Source organism: Macaca fascicularis, chromosome 9, assembly GCF_037993035.2.
Source record: "Macaca fascicularis isolate 582-1 chromosome 9, T2T-MFA8v1.1".
Taxonomy (NCBI): Eukaryota; Metazoa; Chordata; class Mammalia; order Primates; family Cercopithecidae; genus Macaca; species Macaca fascicularis.
The window spans coordinates 51,962,187-51,976,953 of record NC_088383.1 but is presented as its reverse complement, the minus strand read 5'-3'; the positions used below and the strand labels follow the sequence as shown (position 1 = coordinate 51,976,953).

Genomic DNA, 14,767 nt, shown 5'->3' with positions numbered 1-14,767 from the left:
GATACGGGAACTCGTGAACCTTTTGGAGTGGAATGAAGCAGTAACAGAATGACTGGCTTGGACGTTATTTCTGACGGGGTATATAAACCCACTCTGGAAATAGGAATGGCCTGGCAGAGGATTAGGATTCAGTGGCCAGAAGTAGGACCTGTTCCCAGCAACAACAAATTTAACAATTCCTACTAGAAATGGGATCAGGAGAGAGGCAAATTCACGACCAGCAGAGGTATCAACATCTTCAAGTAGCCGTAACAACTACTTTAATTTTTTGGTAAAAGTTTTTCTAGGTCAATAAAAAATTAAGGGGTTAAAAAGTAAGAATGATACTTAGATAAAGTTATCAATAACAACCAAGACCCAGAAAGCTTACCCAGCTAGTCAATGAGGAACCACGGATATGGCTCTTACTACTAACCCCATGCTTTTTCCACTACATCATGCGGGGAGTTGAGCAGGGTCATCTTTCATCAGCAGTATCTAAGACATGGGACGCTACAGCTGCAGAACACAGCATAGGAGAAGGTCAAACTTATAACAGCTGAACTCTGGTCAATGACACATGGTTCTCAAATGATCAGAACTGGGTGTCTAGGTGGGGAGCAGTTGCCAAGAAGAGGAGAGAGGTTGTTCAGAATTGCTACATTAGGATAATTGTTATTCATGAAACCCAGAACTAAGTTCATTCATCAGCAACCTTACCTAGCTCTGGGGGCAGAATGGCGAGGCGGTTCCCCTGAATGTGGAGCTCTTTAAGCTGGGTAAGCTCCCCGATTTCCTTAGGCAGTGAGATCAGGTTGTTATCCCTATTGTTGAGCTAAACAGAAGAAAACAAGGAGTTGTCAACACATTTTCACTTTAAAACGTGCTCCACAGAAACTCTCATCCTCCTCCATGTCCTCTCTTCTACTAAAACTCAGTCTTTTCCATTTGTTTACACGTGCCGGTAGATAATCAAGAAACACTATCAGGAGTAGTGGTTTATTCCTGCAAAACAAACCTTACTCCTGCTCAAATTGACTTGATTCTACCCCTAAAAGGCTGCAGCAGTGAATTGATTTTCTAAGAATTTAGATAACTTACTGTCTGCATCTTTGTGAGCTTCCCAATATCTGGTGGCAGGATTTCAAAATTGTTGTCACTCAGATAGAGTGCACACAGGGTGGCTGCAAATTAAACAGCAATATATAAACAGGGTGGCAGGGAACCTAACCATTTGAGGTCTGATCAATACAAGGGAGTCACCTTTGATTAATAATGCTGGCTTGGTGAAAAGCCTTTGACATACCTGGGGCTCCCAATGATAGCAAGCAGGTCAAACCAAGATTTACTGGCTTATCGTGCATCCAGTGTGTCCAGGAAAACATCTATATCCAAGAGGACTGATGCAATTAACAATGTGGGCACTAGCATTTTGGGGCACAGAGTTTTAACGCATTTTGAAAACAGATTGCTATTTTTCTCATCGATTACTTTTGATTCACATTTATATCTCCATTTGCATCCAAAGTAAAACAAAGGAAACTACTGTGCCACTTTTATGGTTACCTAGGGCAAAAAGGTTCTTTCAAGTGAATACAACTATGTTAAAATAGACCTTTTCCTATGTAAATAGCACTGTGTTAAAAATTAATGAAAGGCTTTCTGGTGACGGAGGCTATAACCATAGCTCATCAGTTCCATAATCTGACTAATTATTACTGCTTGTTTCTACAGCCTTAAGGACAAAAGTAAATGAAGACAAAGGGGCTAAAATAATGGCATGAAGTTAACAGAGTAAATCCTAACGTAAGCAGAATATCAGTAGTCAGAAATTTGTTCACAATTATTACACAATGATAATATGATTCCAAACTACTGAAGGCTAAAATTCTAAAGCATCTGTTTATTCTCAACCAAAAAAACTCATTATAATTAGGTGTATGTTTTGTTTATCAGTATTTATTTATTTCTTATAGATAAGAATCTTGCTCTGTCACCTAGACTGGAGTGCAGTGGGTCACTGCAGCCTCAAATTCCTGGCCTCAAGCCATCTTCCTACCTTGGCCTCCCAATTACCTAAGATTACAGGCACATGCTACTAATTTAATTTACATGGTTAATTTTTAAATTTTTATTTCTAGAGACAGGGTCTCTCTATGTTGCCTAGGCTGGTCCTACACTCCCAGCCTCAAGTGATCTTTGGAGCTTAGACTCCAGAACTGTACGTTAATATAACATAATAAAAACAGGTGCTCCACCACCCAAGAAAATATTTTACAGTTGGTTTCATGTGCTTGAGAAAGTCATAGAGAGATAATGTACATAAGGTAAAAAGTGAAAGTTTAGAGACCAGCTCAGAAAATTCAGATTTTCTGAATGCCATATAAGTTACTAATTGAAGAAATAGAACACTCATTTAAAAGAAGCAAACCTTGTCTGAAATAGTGCATGAGTTCCCAGAAGAAATCACTTTTTTAATTTTCAAAAGCATCTTCAGCAAGAAATTTGTTGGCATATAAAAGAATAAAGTGTGGCCAGTAATTTCTTAATGCCTGTGTACTGGATAAATAGGTCAATAAGAGTACTTTTTAAAAGGCTGAAGATAAGAATCCCAGCTGGAAATTTAAAAAATTTGGTTAGTGATTTATTAATAAATATTTTTATAAATAATTGATTGTGACATCCTGGGCAAATATCGCACAAAGAATTAATACCAACATGGGAGGGTACCTTTTTTTGGCATGCTATTTAAAAAGAAAGTCAAGTCTCTTAGCTAAATGTGAGGCTTGATCTCATTTCGGTACATAATCTCTCTCAGAATGTTAATATGACATTACTAAGTCCACTTCAGCCCAATGGTGTCACATAATGATATATCAAATGTACATACTGCTGAGCTACAAAGGAATATTCAAAAGGAGTCTCTAAAGTAAAAAATATCTCTGTCCAGTAATTTCTCTTGGAGTTTATTTAGGTCCTGGCAAATACATTTCACTCTTAGAACGCAAAGTATAGTGTTCAGGAGATTTATAGAACTGAAAGTTTCTTACTCAGGTAGAAGAAGTTTCCAGGAAGACAATTTTCGTTCAAGTTGTTGTAAGTCAAGTCCAGAACCTCAAGAGCTGGCAGGGAGCTGAAGCCTCGTGGCAAAGTGTTCAGCCTGTTCATGCTGTTGCAGGGGGACAAAAATCTGTTAGGACACCAAAGACACATTTATACAGATTATCAAAGGCACCTCTGTTTCACAGGCTGAAAGTGTAAGACAGTGCCATGATCCTAGAGTCACTTTATACTGTATTTTTATTTTTTATTTTTTTGAGATAGGGCCTTGCTCTGTTGCCCAGGCTGGAGTGCAGTGGCACGATCTCGGCTCACTGCACCCTTGACCTCCCCAGGCTCCTTTCACTTCAGCTTCCCAAGTAGCTGGGACCATAGGCACACACCATCACACCCCACTAATGTTGATATTTTTTGCAGAGATGGGTTTTTGCCAGGTTGCCCAGGCTGGTCTCAAACTCCTGAGCTCGAGCCATTCTCCCACCTCGGCCTCCCAGAATGCTGGGAGTATAGGCATGAGCCACCAAGTCCATCCTATTTTTTTTTAATTAAAAAAAGAATTTATTTAAAATTTACATTGACAAGTGAAGATTGTACATACCTATGGTGTACAACATGATACTTCTGATATATGTATAATCCATTGTGGAATGGCTTAAATCACACTATTTAATATACACATTGCCTTGTATCATATGCTTGTCATTTTTTTTGTCTTTTGTGGTGAGAATACTTAAAATTCACTCTCTTAGCAATTTTCAAGTATACCACATATTGTTATTGACTGCAGTCACCATGACGTACAATCCATCTCTTGAATGTACTTCTCCTGTCTAACTAAAATTTCATGTCCTTTGGTTAACATTTCTGCAATTCCCCTCTCCCTCCAGCCTCTGGTAACTATTTTATTCCCTGTTTCAATGAGGTTTACTTTTTTACATTCCACATATAAATGAGAGGATGTGGTATGTTGTCCTATTTAGACTAATAACTTTAGTCAGAGAGCTTATATATTCCTGAAACATTTGAAAATTTCTTGGTTGTCATTTTTCTCCAATGGTGAAATTTAATCACTGTTTTACAGAAAAACTCAAACCATCACAAAATATCTGTCCTTGTAAAGAAAAATTTCCTTATGAATGTAGTGATAATATCTCAAACTATACACATTGAAGCTTTGTAGTTTTCAGACTTTTGCTTTATTTCATTTCCTTTATTCCTTTTAGAAGGGATAATCATTTTTTTTTTTTTTTTTCCTACAACTGCTAACACTCAAAGTTATCTTCAATTAGAATGGTGATGGCCAGGGGCTGGAGGGAGGGGCAATGGAGAGATGTTTTTTAATGGATGTAGGATTCAGGTTTGCAAGATGAGAACATTCTGGAGATTGGCTGAACAACAATGTGAATACGCTTAACACCATTGAACTGTATACTACAAAGACAGTACTTTTTTTTGTTTGTTTTTTATTTTTTGAGATGGAGTCTCACTCTGTTGCCCAGGCTGGAGTGCAGTGGTGAGATCTCAACTCACTGCAACCTCTGCCTCCCCAGTTCAAGCGATTCTCCCACCTCAGCCTCCTGAATAGCTGGGACTACAGGCGCGTGCCACCAAGCCCAGCTAATTTTTGCATTTTTAGTAGTGAAGGGTTTCACCATGTTGGCCAGGATGGTCTTGATCTCTTGACCTCGTGATCTACCTGCCTTGGCCTCCCAAAGTACTGGGATTACAGGCGTGAGCCACTGCATCCGGCCAGACAGTATATTTTATGTGTATTTTATCATAACTTAAACATTTTTTAAATCATACAATTGACCCTTGAGCAGCATGGGTTTGAACTGCCTGGGTCTAATGACACATGGATATTTTTCTTCTGCCTCTGCTACTCTCCTGAGACAGCAAGACCAACCCTCCTCTTCCTTCTCAGCCCACTCAACATGAAGAAGAGGATGAAGACCTTTAAGATGATCCACTTCCACTTAAAAAACAGTAAATGCACTTTGTTTTCCTTATGGCTTTCCTAATAACATTTTCTTTTCTCTAGCTTACTTTATTGTAAGAATGCAGAATAGAGGCGGCTGGGCGTGGTGGCTCACACCTGTAATCCCAGCACTTTGGGAGGCCAAGGAGGATGGATCCCAAGGTCAGGAGATCGAGACCATCCTGGCTAACACGGTGAAACCCCGTCTCTACTAAAAATATAAAAAATTAGCTGGGTGTGGTGGCGGGCACCTGTAGTCCTGGCTACTCGGGAGGCTGAGGCATGAGAATGGCGTGAACCCGGGAGGCAGAGCTTGCAGTGAGCTGAGATCGTGCCACTGTAGTCCAGCCTCGGCGACAGAGCGAGACTCTGTTTCAAAAAAAAAAAAAAAAAATGCAGAATAGAATAATAGAATACATATAACACACAAAATATGTGTTAATTGACATTTATGTTTTGGTAAGGCTTCCTGTCAACTGTAGGCTATTAGTAATTAAGTTTGTTCAGGATCAAAAGTTATGCGTGGATTTTTGACTGCATGGGGGGTCAGTGTGTTGCTTCCTCAAGCCACGTGTTGTTCAAGGGTCAATTGTGTGTGGGTGTGTGTGTGGGTGTGTGTAGTGTGTGTGGGTGTATGTGGTGTTGTGTGTAGTGTTATGTGTGTGTGTACGGGGGTGTTATGTGTGGTGTGTGGAGGGTGTGCTGTGTGTGGTGTGTGCAGGGGATGTGGTGTGTGTGTGGTGTGTGTGGGTGGGTGTGGGGTGTGTGTGCGGTGTGGTGTGTGTGTGTGGTGTGGGGTGTGTGTGGAGGGTGTGGTGGTGTGTGTGGTATGTGTGTGGTGTGTGTGTGTGGGGTATGGATGTGGTATGGTGTGGTATGTGTATGGGGTGTGTGTAGGGGTATAGTGGTATGTGTGTTTATGCAGTATGTGTGTGTGGTGTGTGTGAGGGTGTGTGTGCATGTTTGTGTCTGCATGTTTCCAGTGAAATCTAAGGAAATTTTTTTCTTTTTTAAAATCATACTTTAAGTCCTAGGGTACATGTGCACAACATGCAGGTTTGTTACCTAGGTATATATGTGCCATGTTGGTTGGCGGCACCCATCAACTCATCATTTACATTAGGTATTTCTCCTAATGCTATCCCTCCCCTATCCCCCCACTCCCCAACAGGCCCCAGTGTGTGACGTTAAGGGATTTTTTTTCTACACTATCTTTTATCCTTTTCTTTAAGCCCCTTATTTTTCTCAATGCAGTTCCCTTTGAGCATGCTTAAAAGCCAATTAAAAAAAAAACTTTAATAAAAGTTGACAGGTATTGAAAGGTGGAAGGGACTGTGACAATAAAAATCATTCCAGTCATCGATGCTTCTCATAACAGATCAAGCTCAGTCCAGTCCTACCAAGCGGGCCTCACCAGAAACAGCTGACAGCAGAGGGGGAAACCAAAATGGAAACGTGGGTTCCCCATCTCAGGAAGAAAATGTCCCAGACAGACTACACCCAGCAAAACTACCTTCACGACTATCTACTGCCATGACAGCAACAATGAACATTCTCCATGAAGTCACAATTTGTGAAGCACATTATGGCAAGTACTTCGCTTGTTCACTAAAACTACATTGTAATACAGGCAAGATGGAGCTTGTAATTAATGCCATCTTGAGATGAAAAAACAGCCTAAGAGAGAGTAAGGAGCAAAGACTTCAGAAGTGGGTGACGTGTGTCTGGAAGCACCCTGTACCTCACGGAGGCCAAAGCCACTCCAGACCCGTGGGCTCCTATGCAAGGATTCTGAGAAGAAGTGCAAGTCAGAGACAGCAAGGGAGGTAGGGAAGCATACACTAGGTGCTTCTGTCTTTAAACACTGCTTTAAGTTATCCATTTTTGAAAACTGCTGATTCCTTAACATTTTTCTCTGCAAATAAAGAAATACACTTTTGCAATATTAGGTACAGGAAATCCACAGTTAAACAGGCTTAGAGGGAAGAGGCATCTCACTTGAGAGAGAGCTCCCATTCAATCTCCAGCCCAGAGCAAGCCTGGAGCCCCTCCACCTCTTGGTGGCAAGAATCTACTTAACCAAAGGTTCCTTTTTCCTTTGAGTGACAAAACAATACCTACAACGTGTAAGGAACACAGCAGAGTCCCACGTGCAGCTGACAGCAGTATGTAACAGTAGTAGGCACGCCACCCTGGGGGGCAGAAAGGAAGTCCTTAAACAAATGCTGAAACTTCAGAAGAGCTGCTAGCAACAGCCCCAGCTACAAAGCGGGCAAGGAACTGCAGAGACTTCTGGCCACCTCTTCGGAGGCCAGACCATGTGCACGGTGACCTGGTGGCATCTTTCTGCAGAATGAAGGCTGGAACACACTGGCTGTCCCCCTTCCCCTCAGCAGGTGCTAACATCCATCTCCATCCATCCACATTTCCACATGTGGGAATTCCACGTTCAGGGCCCCACTCTGACACTGCTAGCAATCAAGGTTTCCATGAGAGGTTACAGGCGGAGTAGGAACAGAATGGAGCTTTAAGGTAGGAGACAGCTAGGTGAGGAGTCTGACTCCAGCACTTGCCAGCTGCGTGACCTTGACCAAGTTACTCAGCTTCTCTGAGACTGAATTTCCTCAAGTATAAAATAAGGCTGATAACATCTTCAGGGCAGGATCACTGGGAGGGTGAGAGAGAAAATATGTGAAGCACCCAACACCCGATCCATGATTCACACGTGGCTTCTCAGGAAAGGAGAGCAGTTGCTAGAATTATTTTTCAAAAGATTTGAGAGAAAATTTTGAATCAGCCCTAAGCGAGCAAGCTCACCTAATGACAAGCCACTTGGGATGGTCTGAATATCAAGTGCGGTTTTACCATTTGTGCCACACTTGCTTAATCTCAGGTGACTTCAGGTGTTGAAACATAAAGCTTCATAGGGCTCAGCTATGCCAATTGGTATCAATTCTTTGTTTGCATGGGAAGATTTTTCAAATGCGTGTTGGAAGTGGGCAAATGTCTGCATTTGATGGAGAAATTTATAAAACCAGGATGTCTAAGGCTATTCAGTATCTGTTTTCCTTTTCTTCTAAAGCCCCAGAAAGGTCTGTACAGACTCCTTTTCAGAGCAGTTTCTTCTCTGCAGGTTGTCTTGAGCCCCTCCAGCTTCAATAAAACCTTCTTGGCTAAAGGCACTAATTTTCTCAACTCCACAGTGACCTACTCACTGTTATCAAAAATAAATATTAAAAAAATCTAGGCTGAGCCCAGTGGCTCACATCTGTAATTCTAGCACTTTGGGAGGCCAACACAGGCAGATTGCTTGAGCTCAGGAGCTCAAGACCAGCCTGGGCAACATGGCAAAACCCCGTCTCTACAAAAAAGACTACAAAAATTAGCCAGGTGTGGTGGCACCTACCTGTGGTCCCAGCTACTCAGGAGGCTGAGGTGGGAGGATCACTTGAGCCCAGGAGGCATAGGTAGCAGTGAGCGGAGATCACGCCACTGCACTCCAGCCTGGGAGACAGAGCGAGACCCTGTCTCAATAAATAAATAAATAATCCAAATCCATAAGTACCCCACATGGTACTTAATAAAAACTTCTGTGTTCATGAGACAAGCTCTAGCAACAAACAAGGTCAAACGTTATTTCTGAATAGTTGGGCACAGTGGTCCTGCTGTGAAGTTATCCTAGAAATAATAATCAGCATGGGAACATGTGTGGTTTCACATTTTTTAGAAAATAACTCTAGGAAATAAACTGTATTTAAGCAATTAAGAATAGAAATAAACTTTCTTTTATTTATTCAGGTGGCATAAAATTATCTCATGTCTTACAACCAACAGAATAAACTGCAAATACTATATAAAACTTTGAAAGCAAATTCTTATTGAGGGTGCCTTTTGGATCACGCATACAAGTGGCTTGCCTGCTCCATTTTGTGATCTCCTGTGTGTATGCTTTCTTTCACCCTGGCTCCTTAGAATAAGGCGTCCTCCCTGTAACTTGCCTTACTGTGTGAACATAATTCTTCATGCCATTTGAGGACAGAGGCATCCTTTAGTGAAACCCATCTTAGCTCCTTTCCCAAAGAACTGGGAGGTTTTCTTCAAACTTTGACAACTCCATCTATGCAGCTACGTAATTAAATACAAAAAGCTTTACACAATCAATAAAACAACGACAGCCAAAAGTGTAAACAACTCCAAAGAGAACAAGAAGGCAACTAAGATGCATTCATGAAAAAGAAAAGTTTAGGGCTGGGTACAGTGGCTCATGCCTATAATCCCAGCACTTTGGGAGGCCAAGGCGAGTGGATCACCTGAGGTCAGGAGTTCGAGACCAGCCTGACCAAGATGGTAAAATGGCATCTCTACTAAAAATACAAAAGTAGCTGGATGTGGTGGTGCATGCCTGTAATCTCAGCTACTCGGGAGGCTGAGGCAGGAGAATCGCTTGAACCCAGGAGGTAGAAGTTGCAGTGAGCTGAGATCGTACCATTGCACTGGAGCCTGGGCAAGAAGAGCAAAACTCTGTCCCCAAAATTAAAAACAAACAAACAAACACACACACAACAAAACAAAACAAAACAAAACAAGAAAAACGGAAAATAAAAAGAAAAGTTTACAGCTCTGTCCTACGGTGCCTCAAACCAAACAGAACAAAACCTGAGCTTATTATTTTCTTCACAAACCTGTCTCCATCTGCTCTATTTTTCAGCTGTCCAACACAGAAACGTAGGTATCATTCTATCCCATCAGTTACTGCTGTCAATGTTACCACCTGTATAGTTTTCATATAAAATCCCTCCCTGCCTCCACTGTCACTGTCCTAGTTCACATGGGACATGAAGCTCATGTTCTTACTGGTCTCCTAACCTCTAGTTTCCCTCCCTCCACCCTCTTCTCCACACTGATCTTTTGTAGGAAAATCTGACCATATCTCATATCCACTACTCGGCTATGCAAATTTCTCAATTGTCAGCACGATAAAATTGGAGCTCGTTTATTTATTTATTTATGTATTTATTTTTGAGATGTAGTATCACTCTGTCACGTAGGCTGGAGTACGATCTCAGCTCACTGAAGCCTCTGCCTCCTAGGTTCAAACGATTCTCCTGCCTCAACCTCCTGGATAGAATAGCTGGGATCATAGGTGCACGCCACCACACTTAGTTAATTTTTGTATTTTTAGTAGAGATGAGGTTTCACCATCTTGAGGAGGCTGTTCTTGAACTCCTGGCCTCAGCTGACCCACCAGCCTCAGCCTCCCAAAGCGCTGGGACTACAGGCGTGAGCCACCATGCCCTGGAGGAGCTTGTTTATTTAGCACAGAGGCCTTTCATTAGCACTTTTGACTCCCTGTCATTATTATAAACATTTATTTTTTTATGATTGGTTTCCTCAACTGCAATGGAAGCTCCATCAGGGCTGGATGGCCAGTAGCTAGAACCACGCCTGGTACACACTGGGAACTTAGTAAATCCTCATTCACTGAACAGCAGATATCCAGGATTCCCTGTCTAGTCTGACCTCTGACCTTACAGCTGCCTGCCTCACACATTATACTCAACAGTGCCAAAAAAACAACAATTCCTAGGCCCCAGGCAGGCAGTGCTGTGAGCGTTTAAATATGTCATTTGTGACTGGGCGTGGTAGCTCACGTCTGTAATCCCAGCACTTTGGGATGTCACGTGGGTGGATCACGAGGTCAAGAGATCAATCGAGACCATCCTGGCCAACATGGCAAAACCCGTCTATACTAAAAACACAAAAATTAGCTGGGCATGGTGGTGTGCACCTGTAGTCCCAGCTACACGAGAGGCTGAGGCAGGACAATTGCTTGAACCTGGGAGGCAGAGGTTGCAGTGAGCCGAGATCACATTACTGCACTCCAGCCTGGCGACAAAGCAAGACTCCATCTCATAAAATACATAAATAAATTTTAGAAAAGGCAAATATCTGGCCAGCATCTATTGCCACTCCACATCAATCACTAACTTAACCAGAGCATTTAGTGGCTAAAATTTAATGAATATACGACTTTGCACAGAGACAGAAACATGAGTGGGCAGTTTCATCTAACAGCTGTGCCAATGAAGATGGAATTCTGATGCCGCAGTTCCGATTTGGGTCTATGGATGTGTTGGTCTGTTCTCCCATTGCTATAAAGGAATGCCTGAGGCTGGGTAACTTACAAGAAAAGAGGTTTAACTGACTCATGGTTCTACCAGCTGTATAAGAAGCATGGCAGCCGCTGCTTGTGGGGAAGCCTCAGGGAGCTTTTACTCATGGTGGAAGGCAATGAAGGAGCCTGTGTATTACATGGCAGGAGAAGGATAGCACGAGGGGTCTTGCAATAACTCACTCACTATCATAAGGACACTACCAAGAGGGGATGGTGCTAAACCATTCATGAGAGCTCCACCCCCATGATCTAATCACCTCCCACCAGGCCCCACCTCCAACACTGGAGATTACAATTCCACATGAGATTTGGTGGGGACACAGATCCAAACCATATCAATGGTGTCTGATGGAGCCTTTAGACCCATAACCTATGGGGTTCTCTTCCCAGCTTGGGCACTAACCTCAGGGGTGACCAGAACCCAGTCCCTTAGCCCCTTTGAAAAGGCTTGGCTTCCTCTGTATAAAATGAAAGCACTAAAACTTGCCCTCCCTACCTCACAAATGTTGAGAGGATCAAGTGCTGCAAAGCACATGAAGACAGCACATGAAGACAGGTTATCATTATTATTATTTACTGCTACCTGGTTCTGCAACCTCAGTTGAATCAAAACTCCTCTCTTCACCTTGGCATAAAGAAAGACAGAGAATTGTCACCTCTCAACTACAGAGAAGAATTGCAAAAATGAATGAAGCAACATTAGGGAATACATTCTTCCCTCCATGGCATGAAGGTGCTTTGTAAACCATTCCTATTTAACACAGAGAGAAAAAAAATCAACCATATTACAACTTGTCTGCCAGTTCATTCTAGGCAAGTAAGTCCCTTCTTGGTCAAGAGAACTGAGATAAAATTTTACTGGACACAAAATACAGTAAAAATGTAACTTCCTTATTATGCCAACTATTAGCTTCTCAATTAGCTCTCAAATATTCACTAATGTAGGCCACCGAAAGGATATATTAAAACAATAAAACTTTTTTTAAAGCCCAAAACACAAAAAGAAATTAGAATCCACTTCTGTGCAATGATATAAATGGAATTCCTCCCCTGGCCTTACCCAGCACGCCCCTTCCACTCTCTTCCTCTCCATCCTTTCCCCTCCACTGATACTCACCCAAGGTTCAGGTGTTTGAGTTTTTGATGGCTGCTGATCTGTGTGGGCAGCTCCTTGATCTGGTTATTTAAAAAGCTGAGCACTTCCAAATTCTTCAGTTCTGCTATGTTTGGTGGTACCACTATGGAAACATAAATGTGAATCTGGGAACAGAACTCCTAGCAAGGGATGGCAGCAGCACATTTTGCTTTTCTTCAAAGCAAAGAAAGATATAACTCCAAAAGGACCATTGAATTCACCTATCAGTCTTACTTATTTTTTATGGGTTTTTCATAAGCAATCGCTCACTTCTGAGTGGCCGCTGAAATGCTTTTTCGTGTATCATTAGCTAAGTGCTTGGCATAGTTTGTTTCAGATGGACAATGAAGAGGGAAACAGAGCAAAAATGCACAAAAGGGAATTTGTGTACCATAGCAGCCTATAAAATTGAATATTACGAAGCATACATACTTATAGTTGTCGTATAGGATCTTTTAAGTGCAATTGTTTTTTTCCTTTTGGTTTTCTTGCATTGCCACCAGAAGAAAGACAGCAACCTTCAAATCCCTTCCTGGGTGACGTACATTGAAGCTGTTTAAATAACCCAGTATCTGAAGAGCTGTCCTCTTAACATTGCATTATATTAGCTCAATTTTAAATAATGAAATATTCGACCTCCCTAGTTTCTGATTTTGGCCTCTGGAATAATGTATCTTGATCAACACCACACACACATATAGACACACACACATACATACACATACACACACACAAAGGTTACATCAGATTAGCAACAGATCGATATACTATTATTACATAGAAATAAAAAAGTCAACTCAGCAGCATGCTATGAATACTAGTATGCAGATCAAAGGTGAAAATCAACCACTGGGGACCTGAAAGTTTCCTCCTTCCTTAGTGTGTGTATGTATGTGTGTGTGTGTATATATATATATATTTATACTTGAAAATACAAATGTAAAAGCCAAAGACATCTTTATCTCATAAAGCACAAACTATAAATTGGCAGCAGAAGGACTTTTCATAGGCTGTAATTCATCTATCCCATTTGCTATTCAATCATTCTTCAAACATTTGTATGGCGATAAGCTTGGCCATGGTTCATGTAAACTCCGATACCAAGGCTATCCAGGTAACTAAAAACATGAACAGGGGCCTGGAGCCCAGCCCGAAAAAGTGTGATATCTCATATCAGTCAGGTTTACTTCCCATCCCATCTGCTTCCTCCAGGGGTGCCCCAGGAGGCTGGAAAACCAACCTGCTTGCCTGCAGTCAGACCAAAGTGCCTGCAGGGCTCATTAACTTCTTTTTGGCTGGAAGCACCTCCACTTTGCTGGACAGGCTGGAGAAACCAGAGTCCATCTGATTTCTGGACTGACACGGCCCCTCCCTGAGCAACAGCTTTACTCCTAAAAGGACATGTATCTATGGCCATTGGTTACATCTGCAACAATCATGAGCCACCCGGCAATGCAGTTGATGCCTATTCACAAAATCAACAATCAATCAGCTCAAGAACAGCTTCCCTCAACCGGCCAGCAGCCCACAAACTATCTCCCCTCCACATGAAGAATCAAAATCAACTACTTAATTTATAACAATTGCATTTCAATTCTGTTGAATTGAGTAAGGAAGATTCTGTTCTATGATCTAAAATTAATAATTCCACAACCAATAGCTTAAGCATTTTAGGAGTTACACAATAATAATTAACAGGGTGTGTTCTGGGGCTGGGCTATCTGATGGACAGCCACTAGCTACATGCAGCTATTTGAATTTAAACCCAGATTAATCAAAATTAAATTAAACGATGAATGCTATTATTTGGTCACAGCAGCCACATTTCAAGAGCTCAACAGACACATGTGGTGTCTAGTGGCTCCACTACTGCATGGCAGGGATACTGACCATTTCCATCACCACAGAACGTTCTATTAGACAGCCCTGCTCTATGGCAGTGGGTCTCAAACCACAGAGACATCAGAATCGCCAGAAGGCTTGCTGAAACACAGATGGAGGGGTATCCCGGAGTTTCTGATTTGGTAAGTTTGGGGTAAAGTCTGAGAATCTGAATTTCCAGCAACTTCTCAGGGGATGCTGATGTTGCTGCTTTGGGAACCATATTTTGGTTCAGAAAACTTAATTCATTGGCAGCATCAGGATAATCAATCCAACACATATGTCCCTTACCCTGTGCAATAATGCGATGAGTATAATAATCAATCTTATCCAAATGAAGACGCCTATTGAGCTGGGGGATTGACAAGAATGAAACACATGATACTCTAGATAGCTAACACGTTCAATGTGGGTGCCACAAGCAAACACTTTCTAGTCAACTTCTGCTTCCCCACACAGGATTTTATGCTAAGATCAGTATTGCTTAAGATGGATAACTCCAGATTTCATGCCTGTGCTGTGGATGGAAAGCATCATGTGTTCAGAGCAGCTTCTGGCT

At 41.9% G+C, this 14,767-nt stretch overlaps 1 protein-coding gene across 1 annotated transcript; it reads right to left on the bottom strand.

Moving 5' to 3' along the window:
• Positions 1-624: 624 nt before the first annotated feature.
• LOC135964890 (uncharacterized) lies at positions 625-14,488 on the bottom strand. The gene is made up of 5 exons (XM_065520018.1): positions 14,218-14,488; positions 12,310-12,430; positions 3,030-3,148; positions 1,081-1,163; positions 625-814 (listed from the first exon to the last, which is right to left on the bottom strand). The coding sequence occupies exons 1-5, from the start codon at positions 14,486-14,488 to the stop codon at positions 680-682; spliced, it is 729 nt and encodes a 242-aa protein (XP_065376090.1). The 3' UTR covers positions 625-679.
• Between the last annotated feature and the right edge of the window lie 279 nt (positions 14,489-14,767).